The sequence below is a fragment of the Lepisma saccharinum genome, chromosome 26 (assembly GCF_977018435.1).
Source record: "Lepisma saccharinum chromosome 26, izLepSacc3.1, whole genome shotgun sequence".
Lineage (NCBI taxonomy): Eukaryota > Metazoa > Arthropoda > Insecta > Zygentoma > Lepismatidae > Lepisma > Lepisma saccharinum.
Window position 1 is genome coordinate 23,227,167 of NC_139254.1, and position 20,062 is coordinate 23,247,228.

The following is a 20,062-nucleotide window of genomic DNA, read 5'->3' on the forward strand; positions in this document are numbered from 1 at the left end:
ATTATTGGGCTGGATTCTCTATGGAGTGGACGCAATGGCACAACAATTATTTCTGAGTGGGCTATCACCGTTTACCAGATATTCGGTTTAAAAAAAGGGGGCATAGCATCAAGTTGGACCCCAAAATGAATGGGCTAGGAAAACTAATCAATGGCTAGATTCTTTGTTGAATACAAGAAATGGGCTAACACCGTTTACGTGATATTCGCTTTCAGAAAAGGGGGGCTTGGCGTCATTTGGCCCCCCCAAAGGAATGGGCTAACAAAACTAACCAATGGGCTGGATTCTCTATACAATCGACGTATTGGCCCAATAATTATTTCTGATTATACTTACATGATTTTCGACGTATTCTGTTGTTTTTTTTTAAATATGGCAAATTGCATCAGTTTTGTTTACTATAGAAAGGTTTACAAAAATAACGAAAGAGCTGGATTGTTTGTTGAATGAATAGAGCGGGCTAATATATTTTTTTATTGAGGCCATTTTAGATGTATTCAGTTTACAAGAATTTTTGATGGGGCCGTGTACTAACGAATTTGCTGGATTGGATAACTGACGTCGATGTCAAAATATGACACAGGATTGAAATAAAGACTAACTTAAAGGGACAACGGTAGATGGCAGCACACAACATAGAATAACTTTCAATTGGAATAAAATGTTCGGTAATGAACATTTTTCAATGAATTTGGTATAGTAAATTTAGCAAATAAGTGTTATAATGAAACTCATAAATATGAAGCATGAGGAATCATAAAACGAGTCACAATTAACGTATATGCCTTAATTGTTGTGTACAGATAAGCAACTTTTGCCTTAAATCACCGATTATTTCCAAAAAATTTTGAGTCCATAAACCTACACATTGGGATTGATTAGAACGTGTCAGTTAGAAACAATAATAGGAAACAGGACACAAAATTAAATTCTTTATCATCTACAATAATCTGCTAATAAGTATAACTTTTGTGCTAGATTCCCCACGAAATACACTACCATCATAATGCGTGTACGTTAATAGTTTATCTCTCCAAGATATCCATCTATGGAAAACCTGAAATAAATCGATTAGGTAGCAAACAATGTCGACTGTAATAAAACAATGTGATATCCAAAGAGAATATTTGGATGGATTGCGAACGGTCTCATCTACATATACATTCATGGGGATTAATTGGAACGTCACGGTTGCTCCATAAGACACAGGGGAAATGTGTATGCAAGGAAAAAACATTTGAGGAAGCAGTCGACAAAATTTTATTTCTTATCTGCCACAACAATGTGTTGACAAAGATAAATATTGGGCTAGATTCACCACCTAATGCACCACAATTGCCATAAATACTCAACGCTTGTAACTGCATAATTTTACCATACGGTGTATGGAATGTTAGGCCTTATAAGATGGTTTCCGTAAAGGGAGAGATCAATTTCAGTCCACCCAATGGACAAAAGAAAACAGAGAAAGATCATAGGAGTAGAACCATTCTGTTCTGTAATCAGCATTTTAACATCCTTGTGAACACTATATTTATATATATAAAAATGTGATATTTCAGTTCAGCATACATTATTTATCTCACATGAATAAGATTTTCGTCATTTTTAAGATCCTTACCTACAAAAGGTCCACGTTTGAAACAAAATCGAAGAGAGTAACTTCCACTTATTTATTTTTTATAATAAATTTAACAGAATCAACAGCTACAATGTGTTTATTTTCATGGGATACGTCATCTACATTTCTTCCCTAAATAGAATATGTTAGGAACACTTATTTACTTCATGTAAACAACGAAATGTAGGATTAACACATATAGAAAAACAGAGCATGTTCGAGGGCTTTTGCCAGGTAACATTAATGTTGCATCTAATAGACAATTACGTAAATTGTTGCGGATCGTCTGTTTACACTACACTCTACACCTTCTTTTATAAAATATGTGTATATATATTGTTCCTTCCTAGTTACCCCAACAGTATTTTCCAGATTGTCCCTGAAACTGACAGTTTATGTGTGGGATTAATTCAGTAATACGTGCAACAAAGTGAAATTTCAACCATTTTGTTTTTACTTCAAACGTATTCGCATGTTACTTGCAAAGATATATACACTACCGATGTAATGTATCTCTGGCGTTTGTTTTGGACATTTCTTGCATTGGATGAAGATCTAGCTGAAAATTTTCAGTATGTTCTTAGATTGAACGATAATATATTTCCAAACGAAAGAATTCACTTAGTGTATAAAATGAAATTCATTTTAACAACTACGAATTATCAATTTCTGTGTTGTAGAGAAAAGTTAGTACACGAGATTAAATTGTCGTGGATATGATGCATTTTGCAGTTTTCATCGGAGAGGAAAAGTTTAGTAATGTAATTCATATTTAATAATTAACTATTCTTTACGTTTGAATGTCGTGATATTGAATAACATTTCAGACGATATTAGATATTAATTCATTGAAGCCATAAATCACAAACCGTGGGTGCAATAATAATGACACGGACCTCTCCAGTTATGTTACTCTGCTTTTGGCTGAATTGAGACGTTAAATAACATTTGGATTTACAAGTATGTGTCAGGCATAAGCGCATTTTGCGCTATTTTTATACCATATTATTTACCGTGATAAGGTTAATAAAATTTCATATCAGTTATGAATAACAGATGGCAGTGTTGCTTTATTTGATATTTTTCAATTGTTACGTGTCCTGTAATAAGAATATATTTTTTAGATATTGAAGTTAGCACGTAAAAGTTTAGGTTCTTATAAAAAAGAAAAATAGTCTACTTTTTTGTATATAATCTTTGTGTAGATTACGCGTAGACAATGCATGTAGACATAAACTTATAGTCTACGGCACATCACTGCCCGGGACATCTTGATTACAAGGCGAGGACGCTACCACTGCGCCATTGGGGAAGCCTAAAATAGAGCACGTAGAAAAATTTGCAAGAAATGTAGATGACGTATCCCATGAAAATAAACACATTGTAGCTGTTGATTCTGTTAAATTTATTATAAAAAATAAATAAGTGGAAGTTACTCTCTTCGATTTTGTTTCAAACGTGGACCTTTTGTAGGTAAGGATCTTAAAAATGACGAAAATCTTATTCATGTGAGATAAATAATGTATGCTGAACTGAAATATCACATTTTTATATATATAAATATAGTGTTCACAAGGATGTTAAAATGCTGATTACAGAACAGAATGGTTCTACTTCTATGATCTTTCTCTGTTTTCTTTTGCCCATTGGGTGGACTGAAATTGATCTCTCCCTTTACGGAAACCATCTTATAAGGCTGAACATTCCATACACCGTATGGTAAATAACATTTGGATTTACAAGTATGTGTCAGGCATAAGCGCAGGTTTTCTGTGGGGAGGGAGGGTATTTTCAGCCCCCGATTAGTTTGGAGACTGTTATAAGTCCACTTTACGCACAGATAGGCTAACCAGAACTAAACCTAGATCCGAACTACCATCTACCTCCATCGGATGTTGAACCCGCATCCCTTGATTACAAAGCGACGACGTTATCACTACGCCATCACATAGGCTCTATCCGCCGTCGCCTTGTAATCAAGGGGTCCCGACTTCGATACCCAGTGGAGGCACATAGTGGTTCGGATTCAAATTTAATAATTAACTATTCTTTACGTTTGAATGTCGTGATATTGAATAACATTTCAGACGGTATTAGATATTAATTCATTGAAGCCATTCGTGGTTAGGTTTGGTTCCCTTAGCATTAACATAAAGTCCCTAAATGCATTCTACTAAGGTTCCGATTTACTTCTACATTCATTCCCATGCTTCTACGTGCTCTATTTTAGGCTTCCCTAATGGCGCAGTGGTAGCGTCCTCGCCTTGTAATCAAGATGTCCCGGGCCGTGATGTGCCGTAGACTATAAGTTTATGTCTACATACATTCTCTACGCGTAATCTACACAAAGATTATATACAAAAAAGTAGACTATTTTTCTTTTCTATAAGAACCTAAACTTTTACGTGCTAACTTCAATATCTAAAAAATATATTCTTATTACAGGACAGGGGAATCTAGCACAAAAGTTATACTTATTAGCAGATTATTGTAGATGATAAAGAATTTAATTTTGTGTCCTGTTTCCTATTATTGTTTCTAACTGACACGTTCTAATCAATCCCAATGTATAGGTTTATGGACTCAAAATTTTTTTGGAAATAATCGGTGATTTAAGGCAAAAGTTGCTTATCTGTACACAACAATTAAGGCATATACGTTAATTGTGACTCGTTTTATGATTTCTCATGCTTCATATTGATGAATTTCATTATAACACTTATTTGCTAAATTTACTATACCAAATTCATTGAAAAATGTTCATTACCGAACATTTTATTCCAATTGAAAGTTATTCTATGTTGTGTGCTGCCATCTACCGTTGTCCCTTTAAGTTAGTCTTTATTTCAATCCTGTGTCATATTTTGACATCGACGTCAGTTATCCAATCCAGCAAATTCGTTAGTACACGGCCCCATCAAAAATTCTTGTAAACTGAATACATCTAAAATGGCCTCAATAAAAAAATATATTAGCCCGCTCTATTCATTCAACAAACAATCCAGCTCTTTCGTTATTTTTGTAAACCTTTCTATAGTAAACAAAACTGATGCAATTTGCCATATTTAAAAAAAAACAACAGAATACGTCGAAAATCATGTAAGTATAATCAGAAATAATTATTGGGCCAATACGTCGATTGTATAGAGAATCCAGCCCATTGGTTAGTTTTGTTAGCCCATTCCTTTGGGGGGGCCAAATGACGCCAAGCCCCCCTTTTCTGAAAGCGAATATCACGTAAACGGTGTTAGCCCATTTCTTGTATTCAACAAAGAATCTAGCCATTGATTAGTTTTCCTAGCCCATTCATTTTGGGGTCCAACTTGATGCTATGCCCCCTTTTTTTAAACCGAATATCTGGTAAACGGTGATAGCCCACTCAGAAATAATTGTTGTGCCATTGCGTCCACTCCATAGAGAATCCAGCCCAATAATAGGTTTTGTCAGCCCTTTCGTTTTGTTGCGCTAGGCTGAAGTTGGCCGCCATTTTTTGAAACCGGATATCTAGAAAACCGTGATAGCCCAATCAAAATTTCTTGTTAGCCCATTCCTTGTATTCAACAGAGAATCTAGCCCATTGGTTAGTTTTGCTAGCCCATTCATTTGGGGGGCCAACTTGACGCATTGCGCAAAATATTTGAAACCGTGAAGCTCGTAAACGGTGTTAGCCCAATCAAAAATAATTGTTGTGCCATTGCCTCCACTCCATACAGAATCCAGCCCAATAATAGGTTTTGTCAGCCCTTTCGATTTGTTGCGCTGGGCTGAAGTTGGCCGCCATTTTTTGAAACCGGATATCTCGAAAACCGTGTTAGCCCAATCAAAATTTGTTGTTAGCCCATTCCTTGTATTCAACAGAGAATCTAGCCCATTGGTTAGTTTTGCTAGCCCATTCATTTGGGGGCCAACTTGACGCCTTGCGCCCAATTTTGAAACCTTGTAGCTCGTAAACGGTGTTAGCCCAATCAAAAATGATTGTTGTGCTATTGCGTCCATTCCATAGAGAATCCAGCCCAATAGTTAATTTTTTAAGTCCGTTCATTTTGGGGCCCTGGCGTTGAGTTGGCCCCCATTTTTTGAAACCGAATTACTCTAAAACCGTGTTAGCCCAATCAAAAATTTTTGTTAGCCCATTCCTTGTATTCAACAGAGAATCTAGCCCATTAATTAGTTTTGCTAGCCCATTCATTTGGGGGGCCAACTTGATGCCACGCCCCCTTTTTTGAAGCCGAATATCTGGTGAACGGTGTTAGCCTAGTCAGAACTAATTGTTGGACCATTGCGTCTATTCCATAGAGAATCCAGCCCAATAGTTAATTTTTTAAGTCCGTTCATTTTGGGGCCCTGGCGTGAAGTTGGCCGCCATTTTTTGAAACCGGATATCTCGGAAACCGTGTTAGCCCAATCAAAATTTCTTGTTAGCCCATTCCTTGTATTCAACAGAGAATCTAGCCCATTGGTTAGTTTTGCTAGCCCATTCATTTGGGGGTCCAACTTGACGCCTTGCGCCTAATTTTTGAAACCGTGTAGCTCGTAAACGGTGTTAGCCCAATCAAAAATAATTGTTGTGCCAATGCGTCCACTCCATAGAGATTCCAGCCCAATAATAGGTTTTGTTAGCCCATTCGTTTTGTTGCGCTGGGCTGAAGTTGGCCGCCATTTTTTTAAACCGGATGTCTCGAAGACCATGTTAGCCCAATCAAAATTTCTTGTTAGCCCATTCCTTGTATTCAACAGAGAATCTAGCCCATTGGTTAGTTTTGCTAGCCCATTCATTTGGGGGGCTGGCGTCAAGTTGGCCCCCCCATTTTTTGAATCCGAATATCTCGTAAACGGAGTTAGCCCAATCAGAAATAATTGTTAGCCCATTTAGCCCATTGAGTGTAGATTCTGGCCCAATATTGTTTTCATCTAGCCCATTCACTTGGGGGCCAACTTGACATACGCCTAAAGTTCCTTCTTTCGGGAGAACTTGAACTTCCTAGAACCACGTTGGTCCTTTACGTTCTTCAACAACGCAAAGAGACATTTCCTCAGAACACACCCTCCTGATGAAAAATGCACACACTGACCCAGCGCAGGCGTTTTCAATTGACCTTCTTTCCGGTCGATAGCACGCAGCATCCAATCCTAAAAAATGCCCACCCGAAGTCTGCGCAACAAGCTAACAGCGTGTAAATTGCTTTGTCTGATCACGGAGATACACACCGACCTTGTTTCGAGTGAAGTGATGCGTTGAAAATCTAACCTGCTCGTTGACGGAGAGCATTCGTCTTGATTGTTTATGAGTTTGGATCGTGCTCTTTCTGCAAAATGAGCAACTATTATAATTCTGCTTGGATATTCTAGGTTTATGGTTCTTAGTATAGACCTATCGTTCGCTGTAGACTTTCTGAGAAGTTCTTGCTGTAAACTCCAAGAATCGTTCGCTATAGACTCTCTATAAATTGTTCGTTATAGACTCTCCATGAATTGTTTGCTGTAAGACTATTGACGAACTGTTCGCTCTTGACTAACTATGACTTGTTCGCTGTAAACTCTCTGTGACTTGTTCGCTACAGACTCTCCATGTATACACTCTACATGAATATGACTCTAAATGAATCATCTCTACAGACTATATAACAATCCTTTGCTATAGATTCTATGTGAATCATCCGCTACAAACTCTCTATGAATCGTTCGACTGGACCACCAACGCTCTATTTAGGATAATAATGATAAACGTAATAATAACCAGGGGTGCCCATCCCCCCCAAGGCCCATGACGCACTCCCCCCAAAAAAGGTAGAACCCCCCCCCTCCCCCCGTTTTGCCGAATTAATTACTAAAATTACGTATTTTTGTCAGACAATATTTGCTGAAAAATATAATACCAGAGGTGCAACCACGAATTTTTGTCTGGGAGGGGGAAATAATAATTATGGCTTTATTATTACTATTATTATTACTACTACCGGTAGTGGTAGTAGTAGTATCAAAGACGTTATTATCCTCATAAATTACGCAAAAGGGGGTAGAAGTCTGTGCTAACGAATTTGTTTGGAACAAACGATTTGAAATATTTTTTCAACATCATCAATTTCACATTAGCTAATAATGGAAATCAAGCACACAAACTGTATTTTTGAATGGCAGAAAATGAATGATAAATGCATACCGAAGATACATATGTAACTTTCATGTACAACATATGTTTTACACATATGCAACATGGAGCGACATAAAATAGAAAATACATGCAACAAGCTAACACTAAATTGTGCACGTATTCAAAGCTTACTGTATTCAATACAAATATACAACATATATTATTTAAATACATTACATTACAGAAAACAAGTAGAATGCCAGCGAAGCGAGCAAGAAAATTTCTAGATCCAATTTTTGCAATTGAAAACAATATTGATTTAATAGGGCGCAAGTAATTTCACTGGACGCCATGGCATTCTCTCTTTTACAACCTTTTTTTTTAGATCATTCGGCGCCCATGGCCGACTCCCGCCGCCCCTAGCTAAAGCTCTGAACTTGACGAAAACGAGGAAAGCATTTAATGCGAGCGAAGGAAGCAAGAAAATTTTACGAAATGATTTTTTATTTGCATAAAATTTGAAATCGAAGGGGTAATTGCTCCTCTGTGCCCCCCACCCCTTTGCAAGTGCCCTTGGCCGTCAATGTTTGTCCCCCTTGCTACCCTAGAATTGACTTCTGTCAAAGGTTGGAGGGGGGGCAATGACCCCTGTATAATACGGACATGTTTAAGCAATATATGTTTACTTTAGATACTTTAGGCTCTCTGCCATTCTTAGTGTCAACCTTGTTCTGCACAGTTTGTCTGCTCCACTAACCTTGTATTAATGCGAATACCACGCCCCCCTCCATCCAAAACGATTCTAAAGACATAAGAGGTGGTGTTTCATTTCAACCCTATCTCCGCGATCACCCACAGGTAGGTAGAAAAACTAAATATAATAACCAAAACTAAAAATAAATAACAAGTCAATCAAACGATACGAACCCCCCATTCTTGTGTGAAGATTTATAGAATTGGTATAAAATTTTGTCCCCCCCAAAAGTTCCCATGACGCAGGCGCGTCATGAAACCCCCCTGTGGACACTCCTCATACTAACAGCAATAATCTGTAGCAGATATGTCGCAAACAATTAACGATATGCTTGTATCAATGATATTTTTTAACTTTGGAACAGACTTGAGGTCAAGCAGTTCTCAATTTAAATAACGAGAGCATGAGCGAAACTCGGGGCAAACTTTGAGGGGCAGAATCGAACTTGAGGCTTAACTTTTGGGAAACAAAATCTAAAATTTGTCCATCCCATAAAAATAGCGTCCAGCACTATTTTGCTTAAAAATCATAAACAGTTACTCTTTATTTCTTTGTTCCTCGGGGCTTACTTAGAAAGTTAACAAAAATACTTGTAAATTTGAATACGCCTGGAAATTTGAGGGGAGTGGGAAGTGACCCCCTCGACCCCGCCAAGTTACGCCTATGAATGAAAGTAATATCCCACTCTTCCAGCTATCGTTATTTACTTATCTACTTCTTTTCTCTTTCCTTTCTTGATTTACATGCCTACAAGTAATTTAAATACACATGAGTCAGTGGAGCTTCTAAATTCGTGCCAAACTTGCTCAAAATGCGTTTTCTTGTCGGAGTGGTTATCACATCGCGCTACTACGCCATGAGTCCCGGGTTCGAATCCAGGCCTGGGCATGGATGTTTGTGAGTGTCCATTCATCAATGTCATCATATCATCTTCACTCATCCCCATCTTTGCAAATTAGTCAAAAGTGGTACAAAAAGCGAAGTAAAATAAAGCAAATCAATAAATCAAAATACGTTTTAATATCAGTTAGCACGCTGCCGATTGGTGAATTAACATCAACATGACAAAAAAGGGATTTGTTATTGTGTAGAAATAATTGAAATTCACAAGAATTCCTCTATTATATCCCTGTGTTGATTTTCTTCCACGTAGCCATTACCCATGCTTCCCAGCTTTGCGTACACCTCAACCTACGGTGGATTCCATCGTGAAAATTAACTTGCAACGGTGCTTCAACTTCAACTCACCAGGGGGCAGGCAGGTTTGCAGGTGCCTGCCACACAAACAATGATAAACAAGATAACTTATCGAAGACATTGTGGTCATCAACAATCTGAAGTTCCCCTTCTCATTAATTTGACGCGCCGAAACCAAAGCGGAGGAAACAAAACACTGCAATTCATTGTTGCCACAATGGGGAGGGATTTACGCTCCAGTTGGGAAATGGGTCAATAAAGGGAAGAGGAAAAGCTCCGAAGTGACACAGCAAGAAGAGTGTTCGCGTTTGCTTGTCACAGGCAGTGATCGCACCCTTTTCAGTCAACATTTGTTCTTACCAAGGTGGGTAAATAACAGGTGAGTCAATGAGGGGAAGCGAGGGAAGTGACGTCACACAGAGGTATGTGCATTTCCAGGAGCTACAAATTATAATCACCAAACAGAGTTTTATAAAAGTCTTACTTTCTAATGGATTTAGGTTAAAAACGATGATGAGTATGAAATTAAACAGATCAAAGAACAAACACTGGGACGGCTATGCTCTGAGCGGGACCCGAACTCAGCGACGGGTTGTAAACAAGATTCTTTTTTTTAACTAGGCCCACTTCAGAATATGAAAAAGTGAGAAAACGCCTTTTTTTTCGATTTTCGCTCATTTGGGGGTACGATGTCTTCATATAATGCTATTCCAGTTAAGAAAATATACATGTTCCCTTACAAATTCAGGTACGCATTAATGACTTTTACGGGAAACTGTATTTTTATTTTATCTACCCAACTTGGAGTTGTGAATTATAACTATAGGTGATCAAATATTTATTAACACATAGCTATAATTCACATGCTATATTACGGTAAACGCAAAGCTACTCCTGCTCGCTGCAATATACCTTGAAGGCATATGGGGGATGTGGGGTAGGGCCCCCACACATCATTCACAATCTAGGCCATTTGTGGAGGTGATGTGATCAGCACCACAGTCCGGCCGCCATAAATCCTTCGATTGCCTCCCTAAGTACCCATTTATTAAGGCTGTGTGAACCTCGATGCAGGAACTTTGTTAGAAAAATTCCCACTTACCCCCCCCCCTCACCCACGAGAATTGAAGCCGGATCTCCCGCTTGCAGTCAGACGCTCTAACACCACCGCTGCCCCAGGACTGAACTTACATTGAATGTAGAATTCATAAATGGAAAACACCTAATTGTAATTTCATTGATTACTTATTGATGTATCGCTCCATTGATCCTCCACCTCCCGTAAATTTCAAAGAAAGAAAAAGGAACTCTTTTGACAGTTCTGGAGTTTCTTTTTACCAACTAGGGTAATGTGGGAAATTTTTTTGCATGAAATTTAAAATTATCTTACTATTATCATGCTATTATTATTATTGCTCATTATATCTTATTACTATTTAGAATCCATCGCGTGGCATCATCTCAATCTTGTTCGTTGACGGATCCACCTCTGTAAATTCCACTTTGACATGCGACAATTCGATACAGCTCTCGACTGGACCGTTGTGCAAGCGATGACTGAAAACGTAATTTTATGCCTTGGTTTGGGCGACGTGGAACTCACTATGCATCACGTGACTACGACGTAACTCTTAGAACACTAAATCCGTTCTGCCTAACATACCGATCTAAGCATATAACAGTTAAAAGTAATATTTCCGCGAAAAGTAAGAGTTAGATTCGGTTGTGGCCCTAGACAATGCATAAACTCAAGCGATGGGACTATTTGCAGAACTGTTAAGTCGATAGCCCAACCTCTGGACAATCTGAAAACCTTCAGTGCCATCTGGCGATCTGCGGATTAAACTTAGAGCAGAAATAAGGACTGCCTTTTGAGCGTACTTCAAAGTTGAAATGGTTGAAATATGAAGTACAAACCGGAAGTAAACTGACCGCTGCATCGTGTTGTTGTTTGTGGTGGGAAATATCGGTACGTTCATCTTATCAGTTAACTTTCACCCCACCGGTTATATGATGCAGTCTTGTTCAGACTGGGAAGGGCAATGACTTTCACCGACAACTTGTGGGGCGTGCGTTGTCACTTTCACTGTGCAACTGTCCCCGAGAACATGTCAACAAATCAGCTGGTGAGAGTTTTGCGTGTCAGGCTGTTCTCCATGTATAGAACTGAGAAATGGCAACTGGTTTCAACCTTCCGTGTTGGAACCATAATAGTCTGGGATTATGTAGAGAAGTAGTATGAAGAAACAGAGATATATATAGAGGGAAAAGAGAAAGAGAAGTAGAATTAATGAGAGGGAAATAGGGAGAGAAAGAGTGAAGACAGACAGAGAGAAGGTTATAAAAATAGAAAGAGAGGAGAGAGAGAGAGAAGAGAAAGGATATTAAAATATAAAAGGAAGAGAAGAGAGAGAAAGAGAATAGCGATGATACAGAAAGAGCAGAGAGAGAAGGAGTAATACAGAAATGAAAGAGAGAGAGAAATAGAGATAAAGAGAAGAGGAGAGACAGAAAAGAATAAACAGAAAGAGGAAAGTAGAAATAAAAAAGGAAACAGAATGGTTGAGAAGAAGTAGAGAGAGAGATAGAGATGTACCTATGCCAGAAACATGGTTATTATTTACTTCCCTGAATAAAACAACAACAATGACGTGTTACTTGCAGTAAAACATTTTAATCGCCCCTATGGATTTTAATGACTCAGACACCACTAACAACCGGGTGTTTATTTGGGTCTGATATTAAAACAGCGTTAATATACATTTTTGTAAATTGAAAAAAAATGTTTAACAACATTCTCTAAATTTATCTCGAGGACCAAACCAAAGCGTAGCTATCCCACACGTACAGAGTTAACAAACGCCTTCCAAACTGCGCATCACTCATTCCACAGTTCTCACAGCGAAATAGAAATTCCGTACCAGCCTTCAAGAAGAGCTGGTTACGTAATATGTATGTGCGCATGTTCAACAGAGGGCAGGCAAACCTTTTACTAAAAGATTGGGAGACTATATGAACGCGCAGATCCATAGTACTCATCTATGTTCTGGAATATTTGCTCAAACAACCTCCAATTAGCTACTTCTAATCAAAGCATAACTTTACCTTGCAACAATAAGATTTATGATAAAAAAAATAAGCATCTTACATATATTTTGAATTTATATACTTATGTATAGATACATTAGATATTATTAGGGGTGAGGTATTTTGATGGTGTTTCCTGTTTCTCCATATCTTGGAGATATTTTGAAACTTCATTTCGTACACTAGTATCCCTTTTTCTGCGACATTATCAAATATATTTTGAAATCTTTGTAAAGTAAAGTAAAGTGCTCCCCTTTGCTATGCACCACACCATGAAGGCGTGTAGGGGGTGTGGGGTTAGGGTCCCACACATTCTTGATCACGGCCGAAGGTGGGGGTTATGTGATCAGCACCACGCCCTGGCCACCTTTACCCCCCAGAGTTTTCTCCAGATACTCATTTTATACGAGTGTCGGACATAAGCTCACTGCCAGTCTTATATTACAAGTGCAGACAAAAGCTCACCGATAGCGGACATAAGCTCACTTACATATAAAATATACTTAAAAAACGAAATATATATTCCTGATATTACGACCCCAAATTTTAACTATGTTTGCCTAACCTAACCTAGCCTTACCGTGAATGGTTTGTGGGGCTACGCGTGAATGGTTTGTGGGTCTACGCGTGCATGGTTCGTGGGGCTATAGGTGCATCGTTTTAGGGGTTTAAGGCTCATTGCGACCAGGCACCGTCAAAAAATGTCAGTTTCGTAGCACTTGAGCGATAGTGTATTTTGCAATAGTGTATTAAAATTATTGTAGTATTTATTGCATTAATTATTATTTTATAATACAATTGCATTATTTGTGGTGAGCTTATGTCCGCTTTTGCATTAATATAGGTGAGCTTATGTCCGCGACCCTTTTATACGACGCTGGGTGGGCGCCGGAGCCGCTTGAACAGGTGGAAAAATTTCCGGTTCTCCCCTGCCGGGGATCCAACCCGGGTCTCTCGCATAGCAGTCAGACGCCCTAACGACTGAGCTACCGCTTAGTAAATGTATCTTTGTACATTTTATAAATAAAACTTCGTTTATTTTGAGTTGTACTAATTTCGGTTTCACAGTTTTTCGTTTGTCGTTCTAAAGCTAGTGTGTGTAACAGATTTCTTTTAAATATCATACATTTTACCTGGTTTCCTGAGAAAGGTGTAAATCCTTGTGGAAGTAGTAATTTATCTTCACATTTTAAACAAACCAGTTAACAGTAAAAACATTCAAAAGATTGAGTGTTTTTGCGTTAATTTAGTTGCACAATAGAATAAGGACACAGGAATAAATACCAAATTCTAAAGATTTGTGTTATTTATTGCTGAATGTTTATAAAGATGGCTGTTTAAGGATGTTAACTTAATACTAATGTTATAATTGCGATTTAAAAGTTCTGGGATATGTAAGACAATATTCAAAATAGCATTACTATATTTTCACTAACAACCAGTCTGGAAAATTTCTTTTTACAAGTAAAATGAGTTACAATTATCTTACTGAAAAAGTAACTCGGTTACAGTTACTCGAAAAAAGTAACTGTCTCACCGGAATAGCGGGAAATAGAGTCCTTGGATGTATGACTGTGACGTCACAGTCACACATCCAATAACTCTAGCGGGCAAGATCCCAGTGCGTCCTCTGACCGCGACCTCTGGCTGGACGCTTCATGGGCGTAAGTTGGGGCCTAACTTGGAGGGGGCATAATCGAACTTTGAACCTAACTTTGGGGGGAGGGAATCGAACTTAGTGCCTAACTTTGAATGCAGGGGCAGAATCGAACTGCGGGTCTAACTTTGGGAGGGCAGAATTGAACTTGAGGCCTAGCTTTAGGGCTGGGGGTAACTTTTGGGGTGGAAGAATCGAATAAGTTTTTCATTCCATAAAAATAGCGTCTATGACTATTTTCTAAATAGCTACATTTGGTTTAATTTACTTCGCTTTTTTTTGCAACTTTTCGCTATTCGCGAAAATGAGTTTGTGAGCACAGCACACACATCTCACAAAGGATTACAGTGGCTGCAGGTCCAGACGCCAAAGCCACATTAGCCTGCAAAATTTAGTCCAGGGTGTGCAATGTAGAATATAGGTTGACATTTGGGTGGCTCTCGCATCCTTGTTACATATGGAAAATCATAAATAATCTTTATTACTTTGCTATTTGGGTCCAGGTGCTTGACAATGATAGTCCAAATTTGAATACACGAAAATTTTGGGGCTGATACGAGTGCCCCTTTGCCTATATGAACCTTATCGAAAGAACACCCTAGTTTTTCTAACATATGTAACGTTTATTCACTACTTCCCTTCATTAATCCAGACAAAATTACGCTCTATAGATGGAAGCACAGAGTTACAAGTATTTTCTTGTTACAAAAATCACGCAAAATCTAGAAATGTGTCCACAAACTTATATTTTATTTTACACGGTAATACAGTGGTAAAATATATGAGAAAGTACAGTATTTGATTTATGCAGTAATACGTATAATATAATAATAATTCAGCTCTTTCAAATTCACAATTCCTGCGAATTTATAAGATGAATTCATGGACAAAATTTCATTATGGACGAAAGTCTGTTATATTCAATGAACACTATCAAAAAATTTCAATAATAAAGTTCTTTGAAACTCAAAAACTTAATAGAAACATTCCTAATACTTTAATAATAATTGTACTGACACACACGCACAAATTTAAACATGTACCACGAGTTAGTTACTTCTTGATCTGTTGAAAAGCTGGTAGCTCTGTTGCCAAAGAAATCGCAGTATACCAATGAGTCAGCTACTATCAACTTACACGAAAGTCTAATGCTAATCTAATTGCCCTATTGTCTTGCTACCTGAGGTTGCCTGGAGTTAATGGACAGTAATAAGAAGGAACTATCCAACAGATTTTTTTCTTACATGCTTTTAACTGGGGGCTTCGTGATTCCAGTGTAGCCAAGATTGTTATACTAAAGCTTCCGTTCAGGTTTTGTACAAGTGAAGTGCTTGCTTGCTAACACTGCTTCAGACTGAAATCGAGGAACGTTCTGCAAGACTATTGTGGAAGAGAGAGAGGATATTGTGATAACTGCATTGAGGATCTGGCAACTTTCATTCGTGTGTGAGACTTCCTGTCTCTGTTAGCACAATATAGTATATATGCTGTGAGGAGATTGGACAGGTTTCCCACAATTCATAACGCCTTCCGCTTGCATTTACCAGAAACAAGTGAGAGGGCGTTGCATAACGCAAGAGTAGACAGGTTTGACTTTCAGATATTGGCGTACGCATGGGGAAAGCTGATGGGGTTACAACCCCCTCCGAAATTTTGAGTAAATAAAAATTTTCAAACGTAAACAATATAAAGAACTCGAACAAAACCAATGTGACAAATGCAAACCCATTTTTTGACCCTCGATTACCATCTTTTGGACAACTTTTAAAACGAAGGTTAAGAATTGTAACTACGTAATACTTTATTGTGTATCTCGCCCCACAGCCTAGAACGTAGCTATGAAATATCAACCTTTATTATTCCTGCCCCTTCTGAAAAACATCTTGGGTACGCTAGTGCATTCACACACCCTGTATCACATTCAAAGCACACATGGATACATGGGCGTTCAGAAAATTGGCAGGGGATAGCCATACCCTCTGGGAAGGTGAATTATGGTGAAAAATCACACATTCCTCGGAAGTTCGAAGTCCCACCCTCTACTAAAATGAAATGGTTTCTTAATTATTATTTTTTGAAAAATAAAATTAAAATGAATGTTTCATCTCTAAAATGTCGTCCATTGTACAGGGTGGTTAAAATTAAAATTCTCCCACTCAGAGCCTCTGGAGAGTGTTCAAAGCAACGGATTGCTGTGAAACTTGGTATAGAGTGTACGCAGACCATTGGAAAGTGAATGCCGAAGAAAAAAAACAGTTCAAAATTTCGACACCAGGTGCGCACTGTAATCTTATCACCCTTGCCCTGATACAGTGGTGCTGTCGGCTGTCGCACATCTTTCCACTTATTCACTCCACTTGGGGACTCAGGGGCAGCTTAAGGGCCTGGAGACTGCCCGGGGCGCTAAACCGGGGTGTCCTCCTTGTCGCCAAAACCTTAATTTTAATTATATAAACACGTGGCTGTTTCAAAAAGAGTTGTTTCAAACCAGATATTTCAATAACACATAATGGAAAGAAAGGAGTTCCAAGAAAGAAACATGGATGGCAGCACAAGAAAAAAAAAAGATATAAATAAATTATTGGAAGGTAAATATCAATTTAGTGAAAGTAGAAATATGATAGAAAGATGTAGAAAAAAATGAAAGCTATGTATAAAAAATACATAATAGATTAAAGGTAATATAAGTGGTTTTTATCATTCAACAAGTTAAAGCATATAGTCAATTTTTTGGCACGCATAAAGAAGTATTCAACGAAATAAGAATTATTGTACTGCCAACACAGACCGAACCTCGAGCGACAGTTGCAGGGGTAACATAAGGCCAATCATCCCACTACGCCAATACCACAACCTTAAAGCAGATGGAAGTCAAGGAAACTGCACTTCAACAAGAAAAATCAAGAAAATTCAACGATCAACAATTATTGGAGCACAGTTCAATTCTCTTTGCAGGTAATGTAACTACCAACCTACCAAAAAGAGGAATATCTGAATTTACTGTTGCATAACATTATGCATACAATGCAAAGTCACGTAGCAATTTAAATTGAGAGATTAGTGTTAATTTGATATCATATCATTATGTAGGTATTAAATAAATTCATGTCTACAATAAACGTATTCTTTAACAGTAATACTTTAAAAATAAGGTTATTATTGTTCTTATTTAAAACAGTAAATGCGTAACATTGTCAAGGTTTTAATGGGAGTAGAAAATAGGGGGATCAGGATTGAAATGGGGAGGGGAGGGCAAGTGCCCGCTGACTCAGACCAAGCAAAAGCTCCTACTCTACCGCAACAGGAACCGAGATAAGAAAACCCTCTTACCTTTCGTGTTCCAGCAGCTTCCGAGTGAGCGATTCCTTCTTCTTGTCGCGTCTGAGGGTCATGTTCTTCTCCAGGTCCTCCCTCTCTTGCTGGAGTCGCAGGGTGAGCACCTTCTGCTCGTCCGGCTTCTTCTTCTTGGTCTGCATCTCCCTCTCGAAGCGATGCGTCAGCTTCTCAAGCTCCTTCTCCCATTCTTCCTGCAAGAAGCGTCGAAGGGAATGATTAGCACTCGCAACAACTGAAGGACGCGGGGCTATCGAGAGTTTCTTCGGCAAACAAACAGCACATGTGGCCGTGACTATTTATTTTTGCAGTGTTGAATCCAGCAACTGTCTTCCGGGGGGGGGAGGGTCATAGTAGAGCCCGGAAGTTTGGCTAAATTCCTTTTTCCCTGGAGCATTTATTGATAAAATTTTTCTTGATATACATTTTTAATGTTATTGCTAACGTCTTAGAAGTTTTACCATTTTGCCTAATCTGCCTATTTTTAATTCTAGCTTACCCGTGCCGAACGAGAAATTTAGTTATCTGAGAGGACCTCACAGGCCCAATTTTCTTCACTAACATTCAGGAAACCATTTTGTTATTAAATCACTGCTTTCTTTGTTGATTATACAGTTATTTATTAATGTATAATATATAATAATAAAAACAACATAATAATATTTTTCTTAATGCTTTTTTGTTTATAGAGGTGCACTTGTTTATTAATTATAATAATTAAAAAAAAACATCATTACCAACCAATTGTACACTGTCACGGGCATGAGTGTCTCGAATGACAACCATTCAAAGATGGTGCCTGATAGGTCCACCAAGCGCATTTTGCTTCCTGTTTGCATTACATTTATATATTTTTTAACAAATGTAATACAGAAATATCGGAAACACCCTAGGGAACAGTGTAATTTATTTTCAATTTTTATAGAAGTGTTCACAGTTGAAAAATCGAAGAAATAGAGGTGGTGGGCCTGACGCCCCCCCCCTCCTTTGGGTAAGCTAGGGTTAATTTTAATGCCTTTTCTTTGCCATTTTCAATGAAATTGCATAACGCTTTAAAAAATATTATACATTTATTATTCTTTCAAAAACGTTATTTATTATCACATTATGGTGTTGCCAGTGACAATTAGAAAGCTAAGAAAAAAGGGGCGAAACTCCTGTAGAACGTCTTCGAGTAATCTGTGCAGCAGCTGATTCAATTACGAGAAGAAAAACATTTAAAGAATAGTGCAAACATGTAATGAGTGCAAATGTGGAATTGGAAATATTGAGACAATTTGTGAAATTCCTAAAGGTGGAAATTATTTTCTTGACGATTTGAATCCTGTTACAATAGCCTCTTTCATGTATGCTCCAATTACTTCTGTTCAAGCATAGAGATATGTTGTGAAAAAGTATTCTTTCTTACTAACGGTTATCTACGAATGTCGGAAACCAGCTCAAAACGAAACTAAAGGACATGTGCAATGAAGACAACAAAGGAAAGAAAAATGACATTTCCATGAAGATTTTAATGTTTTGATGAATGAAATTATATACAGGGTGTATCATAAGTAATAGCGCAAAATTACACAGTTGAAAGTACACGATAATAGCAGCAAAAAAGTCTCAGTAAACATGGGTCTGCAAACGAGCCGTTTTCGAGATAATTGCGAATATGTGGTTACAAGCCGCCACTGACTTCACTGTTTGTAAACGTTGTCCTAGTTGGTAAAATGTACTTTTCGTTGCTGTAAGGTTCCATTTTCACTACGCAGTACAGCACAACTGACGTGACCCCCACAGTACGATTAGACTGTGTACTGATTGTATCCATCCTGTTTGATCACAACGCCACCTCTCGGAAATGTTGTGTTTTGTAAACAAAGAGCAAACCTCGGAACGCCCAAGGAGTAAAGCAGTCGGTGTTTACATGCAATCAGTGACGGCTACTAACCACACATTCGCACATATTATTAGCATTTTACCAACTAGCACGACGTTTACAAACATTGAAGTCAGTGGCGGCTTGTAACCACACATTCGCAATTATATCGAAAATATTGCTTCTATTATCGTGTACTTTCAACTGTGTCAGTTTGCGCTATTACATATGATACACCCTGTATATAAGTGACTTGAAATTTGCCACATTTTTCGGTTTATTGTGCCTATTATTTGGTTTTGGTGTCTGTTTTCTACATTATAAATGCCTTTTTGTCTGGCTATTTTAACCAAATCAAACCTAATCAAAATAAATGCCTGAACTTCCAGGCTCTGTCATACGCATTAAATTATAACACTAATAGAAACAATACTAATATTTTTAAATTGCCTCTTACC

At 38.0% G+C, this 20,062-nt stretch overlaps 1 protein-coding gene across 1 annotated transcript in view; it reads right to left on the reverse strand.

Moving 5' to 3' along the window:
• Window positions 1–20,062, reverse strand: part of Hil (peptidase hillarin) — a 157,919-nt gene that overhangs the window by 40,683 nt on the left and 97,174 nt on the right. Inside the window, exon 3 of the mRNA XM_083112399.1 lies at window positions 17,738–17,934. Coding sequence (XP_082968525.1) covers window positions 17,738–17,934 — 197 coding nt within the window. The remainder of the gene's footprint in view (window positions 1–17,737; window positions 17,935–20,062) is intronic.